Raw genomic sequence first — 6178 nt, 5'->3', positions numbered from 1 at the left:
TCCCCTCCTCCTGCCCCCGGCTGCCTGCGTGTGTCTGACGGCTTTTGGTTTGCAGGCCACTACGAAGGAGGTGAAGGACTCCCTGGGGAAGCAGTGGTCTCAGCTCTCGGACAAAAAGAGGCTGAAATGGATTCATAAGGCCCTGGAGCAGCGGAAGGAGTACGAGGTTAGGCTTCCGCTGCGCTCCTCCCCATCCGGCTCTTCATGAGCCTCTGCCCTCTGACTCTGTGGCCCCCGCAGTGACTCTGCGGGAGGCGGTCACTCCCCGTTCCCCCATTGAGGGAGGGGCCTCCTGGGCCCCTCGCCTCTGCCCCTACCTTCCCCACACCCCCTCCCCATGAGATCGCAGGCTAGGGCAGGGCAGGGCACCACTTGTGTGACACAGCACACACGGCCACCCCCAGCTTTGCTCCCTGCCTCCCCTTCCCAGCGGCTCTCCCCCCACCTTCCTGACCCCCGCTAACCCCACACCCCGTTGCCCTCCATCCTCCCACCTCACTCTGCAGGAGATTATGCGTGACTATATCCAGAAGCACCCTGAGCTGAACATCAGTGAAGAGGGCATCACCAAGTCCACCCTCACCAAGGCTGAACGCCAGCTCAAGGACAAATTTGATGGGCGACCTACCAAGCCACCTCCGTGAGCATTGCCCTGGGGGGGCGGTGAGTGGGCGCCCGGGCAGGCAGAGAGCTGCCTGGTGAAGGACCTGGGCCCAGGCTCCGCCGCCCTGGGCCGCCCCGTTCACAGGGATGCTCCTCCCCGGCTTTGGTTCTGACAGGAACAGCTACTCGCTGTACTGCGCGGAGCTGATGGCCAACATGAAGGACGTGCCCAGCACGGAGCGCATGGTGCTGTGCAGCCAGCAGTGGAAGCTGCTCTCCCAGAAGGAGAAGGACGCCTACCACAAGAAGTGTGACCAGGTGTGCCGCGGCGGGAGCCCCTCGGAGAGGGAGGGTTCCTGGAGATCCTGGGGAGCCCCCCGGAGAGGGAGGGTTCCTGGAGATCCTGGGGAGCCCCCCGGAGAGGGAGGGTTCCTGGAGAGCCTGGGGAGCCCCCCGGAGAGGGAGGGTTCCTGGAGATCCTGGGGAGCCTTGAAGCATGAGGTCTGACCCCTCAGGCACCTGCTTCAAAGTTGGTGTGCTGGGTTTAGCCCCTGGACAGACCAACAGATAATGTTGGGCCTTATGCTTATCATCTATGGAGGGTTCCCAGGGAGCCTGCCCCCAGACTGACCCTGGCTCCCCTTCTTTTCCCAGAAAAAGAAAGATTATGAGGTGGAACTGCTCCGTTTTCTAGAGGTGAGTGGGCGAGGCAGCGTGCAAGACCCGCCGGACAGTTTGGGAGCGGACTGGGAACTGGGCACACAACCCCATGCCACCTTTTCTCCCTGGACCAGAGCCTGCCAGAGGAGGAGCAGCAGCGGGTCCTGGGGGAAGAAAAGATGTTGAACATCAACAAGAAGCAAACCACCAGCCCCGCCTCCAAGAAGCCCGCCCAGGAAGGGGGCAAGGTGGGCAGGGAGCACCCCTGAGCTGCTGGGAGTGGGGCAGGCAGGCTCCCCGCCAACACTCCATGGACTCTGACCTTCTTTGCACGTCTACAGGGCAGCTCAGAGAAGCCCAAGAGGCCGGTGTCGGCCATGTTCATCTTCTCCGAGGAGAAGCGGCGGCAACTGCAGGAGGAGCGGCCGGAGCTCTCGGAAAGCGAGCTGACGCGCCTGCTGGCCCGCATGTGGAACGACTTATCGGAGAAGAAGAAGGTCAGGCTGGCCAGACCAGAGGGGCTGCCAGGCATCGGAATGTGGGCCGCCTCTCCTCTAGGGCCGGGCCGCACTTCCTCGCCCCTGCCCTGTGCCGGCCACACCGGTGCCTGGGCGCAGATGCTGGGGCCGGGAGCCCAGCGAGCCGGAAGGCGGGAAGCTGTCAGCTGAGGGCTGTCGGCTCCCCGGGGAGCAGGCTGGTGGGCGGGGCTGAGCCCGAGGCTGGAGATGCCCGCACCGGCCCAGCCCCTGCCGGTCCCGCCCTGGCTGCGGTGGGAACCTCCACAGCTGGATGGGGGACGAGCGCCCTCTGGGGGCGGCCGCAAGGCTGACGCCCGGTGCCGTCCCTCTGCAGGCCAAATACAAGGCCCGGGAGGCGGCGCTGAAGGCCCAGTCCGAGAGGAAGCCGGCCGGGGAGCGCGAGGAAAGGGGCAAACTGCCCGAGTCACCCAAGAGGGCCGAGGAGATCTGGCAGCAGAGCGTCATCGGGGACTACCTGGCCCGCTTTAAGGTAGGAAAGGGGGGCAGGAAGGTTGTTCTGCAGCCTGCCCTCGCAGGCCGCCTCCAGTCCCAGGTGACCCCTCCCACAGCTGACACCCCTGTCTGTCCCCAGAATGATCGGGTGAAGGCCTTGAAAGCCATGGAGATGACCTGGAACAACATGGAAAAGAAGGAGAAACTGATGTGGATTAAGAAGGCGGCCGAAGACCAAAAGCGATATGAGGTGGGAAGGGGCTGCTGGCTAGATTAGTGCAGTGGGGTGGGGTGGAGCTGGGGCCACCACCCTCCACTTAAAATTTGCGGGCCCCCTGTCTGGTGTGCAGCTTTCTTCGCTGCTTGGGGCTGGGAGCCCAAAATCCCAGCCTTGGTTGTGTGACCCAGAACAAGTCTCTTAACTTCCTTCTCTGAGCCTCAGTCAGTCACACATCAGTGAAAGGGATGTGGCAATGGAAGTCACACGAGTGCAGTTATGGCAGCACTTTCGAGCCGCAGTGCCCACCACGGGTGTGAATTGTTAGGAAGTTGCTCCCTGGCTGTGCCTCAGTTTCTCCTTCCTGGCACAGAAAAGCTGGGACACTCACGGCATGGGACAAGAGACAGAAACACGTTGGGGGGTGGGGATGGGATGACTGTAACCGTTCTGGGTATTCCCACAGAGAGAGCTGAGTGAGATGAGGGCACCGCCAGCTGCTGCAAACTCATCCAAGAAGATGAAGTTCCAGGGAGAACCCAAGAAGCCTCCCATGTGAGTCTGGAGCCCACCCTGGAGGTGAGGAGGGCCAGAGCTGGAGAGCTACTTGGATGGCGTTCTGACCCTCCCTGCACCACCCCCTCTTCTTATCAGGAACGGTTACCAGAAGTTCTCCCAGGAGCTGCTGTCCAACGGGGAGCTGAACCACCTGCCACTGAAGGAGCGCATGGTGGAGATTGGCAGCCGCTGGCAGCGCATCTCCCAGAGCCAGAAGGAGCACTACAAAAAGCTGGCTGAGGAGCAGCAGAAGCAGTACAAAGTGCACCTGGACCTCTGGGTCAAGGTGAGAGGGCAGGGGAGCCTGGGAAGAGGGAGGCATCATGCTGGCTGGTCTGCATTCATGATTTTATTCGGGGTCCTACAAGGTAATGATTGCTATCAAAGATAAGAAAACCAAGGTTCAGAGAGGTTAAGTAACTTACCCAAGATCACACAGCTAGCTAGTAAGAAAAGTCTAAATCAGACTGCCTTTTCTTTCCCATCTGGAACCAGGGGGCCTCTCCTCAATTCTGGCTTGGCCCCCTCTCTGTGCCTTGGTTTAGCAGTCAGGTCTGTAAAGTGGAGTCACTTACGGCCAAGGACCCAGGAAGTAGCAGGGTTTAGGTATTCAAGAAGTTTGGTGAGCCCCTGCCTGGCTGCAGGTTTGGTATTGGGGTGGGAGTGATGATGCCAGGCTCTGGGGGAAGGGGGTTGTCATGGGGGACTTGTCTGAATCGAGGAAGGCCCTGACTCTGGAGCTTTCATTCGAGGGGACATGAAAAACAACAGTCTAAACAACAGCCTGAGGATAGGGTGCCTAGAAAAGGGTTCCGGGCATCTGAAGCAGAAATACTGGAACTGGGTTCTCGGATCCCAGGGGTTTTCTGCAGAGGCCCAAGGGACAGGGAGATCGGGAAGAGGAATGGTTAGCGGTAAATGCTTGGCCCACCAGGTGGTCCAGTGCTTACTTCCTCCTTTGTCTCTCCCAGAGTCTGTCTCCCCAAGACCGTGCGGCATATAAAGAGTACATCTCCAATGTAAGTCTGGGAGCAGGGTGGCACTGGGTGAGGAGTGATTGGGGGTGTCTGGGACTCATGGCTGCTCCCTTTGTCTGTGTCTGCATCCTCTCCTATAGAAACGTAAGAGCATGACCAAGCTGCGAGGCCCGAACCCCAAGTCCAGCCGGACTACCCTACAGTCCAAATCCGTAAGGAACCCCTCTGGCAGGGGATGGGCGGGGAGGGGGGCGGCAGAGACCACTGACGCAACTCTGTCCCCCTTAGGAGTCTGAGGAGGATGAGGATGAAGACGAGGATGAAGAGGACGAGGACGAAGAGGAGGAAGATGATGAGAATGGGGACTCCTCTGAGGATGGCGGGGACTCCTCAGAGTCCAGCAGCGAGGATGAGAGCGAGGACGGGGATGAGGTGGGATGGACGGACGTGGTGGGAAGGGAGGGTGAGGCCCTGCCAGGGGGGCCACCTGGTGATGGCATGTTTCTTGCCCCCAGAATGAGGAGGATGACGAGGATGAAGATGATGATGAGGATGACGACGAGGATGAAGACAATGAGTCTGAGGGTAGCAGCTCCAGCTCTTCCTCCTCAGGGGACTCTTCGGACTCGGACTCCAACTGAGGCTCAGCCCCACCTGGGGCTCCCCTCGCCTTTGTTTTTCCCCCTTGTTCTGTCCCCTGCCCTCCCCCACTTTCTTTCTTTCTTCCTTTTTTTAAACAAAATATGGTGGGGGGGGAGGGGCTGGAGGAGCCCAGGCCAGGACTCTGCAGCCTCAGAGACATCAGCCCTGGGGACTCTCCAGGGAGGGCAGCCGTCAGACTGAGCCACCACTGGACTGGACCGGCCCACCACTCCTGCACTTGCGGTTCTGGCACGGACAATGGACCTGGGAGTGGGGTGGGGGTCCCAGAGTTCAGTGAGGCCCTCTAACCTGCAGCCCAACCTGAGGGGGGGTGGAAGCTTGGGGAGGACCCCTCCCTTTCCAGAGGGGCTTGCTGCCTGGACCCCCTACGTTGGAACTGGAGGCAGGGAATGTGGAGAGAGGAGGGCATGTGCCTGTGAGAAAACAGGCCCTGCCCCATTGCCCTCTCCCCTGCCCCCTGCGGGAAGGAGCTACCTGGACCCACTCTTGGGGGGAGGGGGCAGAGGTGTTTTTTATATATGTGTATATATTTTTTTTTAAGCTCTGAGCTGTCAACGAGACGTTTCCTACCGATCTCGGCTGCCGTCTCTGTTGTCATTTCTCCGGGAGGGAGGGTTTAGGGGGGTAAGTTTGGGACTTTTTAAAACTTGATACGTATGGAAAAGTGAGTGAGTGTGTGTGTGTGTGTGTGTGTGTGTGTGTCCTGTACATAGCATGGGTGTACCTGTGGATGTGTGCAAAGGCACATGTATATGTGTGTGTGTGTGTGTGTCAGAGGGGGGACCCACATCAGTCCATGAATCTGGTAAAAGGGTTGACAAAGGCCAGGGAGACATCCTGGTGGGAACAGGCTGGGGCGGCCCCTTTCTCACCTCCTCTGCTTTGCCTAATCTCTGATTCAGTGAGGGGGGGGTGGGGGTACTGAAGCGCTCTCTGATGCTTCCTACCAGCTTCCCTCTGCCAGAGCCATGACTCTGAGCTGCTGCTGGCCTCCAGCAGGATGGCAGGGAGGTGGGCAGACCAGCTGAGAATTAAAGCTTGTGTTTGGTGGGAAGGGTCTCAAGCCCATCCAAGGGGTCCCTTGGCCACCCTAGGCCCAGGACCTGGGCTTCAAGAGGTGTGTTGCAATCTCTTACCCCTCCTGCCTTCATATCCTCCAGCTCCCCTGCCCCATTTCCTTTGATTTCTCAGGTCTGCTCCATTCATCCTGCCCCGTTCCCCCCCGCCCACCTCCCAAACCCACAGCCGGGGGAGAGGTCTGTAAAAGTTGCTTTTGCAGCTGTCCCTCTAACCCTTCCCAGTTATCCCCAAAATTTTGGTACCCTGATTCCTAGATCCTTAATAAGCCAAGCCACCTTGTCTCTGTGGGTTTAATTTTTTTGATTGAATTGTGGCTTTTTTTTTTTTTTTTGCAATCATGTCAGCGAGCTATTTAATTGGGGCTCTGTGCTTTTCAACCTTCCCCCCTCTGAATGAAAGCCAAGAAATGGGGGGAGAGTGGGAACTGAACCAGGGAGGGGGGATAGGAA

At 59.0% G+C, this 6178-nt stretch overlaps 1 protein-coding gene across 2 annotated transcripts in view; it reads left to right on the top strand.

Annotated features, from left to right (window-relative positions):
• Nucleotides 1–5223, top strand: part of UBTF (upstream binding transcription factor, RNA polymerase I) — an 11074-nt gene extending 5851 nt beyond the window's left edge. Inside the window, exons 7-20 of one of the 2 annotated variants that reach the window (XM_006776864.2) lie at nucleotides 56–166; nucleotides 507–640; nucleotides 780–921; nucleotides 1258–1299; nucleotides 1398–1511; nucleotides 1605–1760; nucleotides 2116–2271; nucleotides 2374–2484; nucleotides 2918–3006; nucleotides 3106–3295; nucleotides 3981–4028; nucleotides 4127–4198; nucleotides 4275–4418; nucleotides 4502–5223. In XM_006776864.2, coding sequence (XP_006776927.1) covers nucleotides 56–166; nucleotides 507–640; nucleotides 780–921; nucleotides 1258–1299; nucleotides 1398–1511; nucleotides 1605–1760; nucleotides 2116–2271; nucleotides 2374–2484; nucleotides 2918–3006; nucleotides 3106–3295; nucleotides 3981–4028; nucleotides 4127–4198; nucleotides 4275–4418; nucleotides 4502–4627 — 1635 coding nt within the window. In that variant the 3' untranslated portion in view covers nucleotides 4628–5223. The remainder of the gene's footprint in view (nucleotides 1–55; nucleotides 167–506; nucleotides 641–779; nucleotides 922–1257; nucleotides 1300–1397; nucleotides 1512–1604; nucleotides 1761–2115; nucleotides 2272–2373; nucleotides 2485–2917; nucleotides 3007–3105; nucleotides 3296–3980; nucleotides 4029–4126; nucleotides 4199–4274; nucleotides 4419–4501) is intronic. The other variant, XM_006776865.2, reaches the window with a different exon arrangement.
• Nucleotides 5224–6178: the final 955 nt, after the last annotated feature.

Source organism: Myotis davidii, unplaced genomic scaffold (assembly GCF_000327345.1).
Source record: "Myotis davidii unplaced genomic scaffold, ASM32734v1 scaffold109, whole genome shotgun sequence".
In the NCBI taxonomy this organism is placed as follows: Eukaryota; Metazoa; Chordata; class Mammalia; order Chiroptera; family Vespertilionidae; genus Myotis; species Myotis davidii.
Note: the sequence above shows the minus strand (reverse complement) of the source record. Positions and strands in the feature narration are given on the sequence as shown.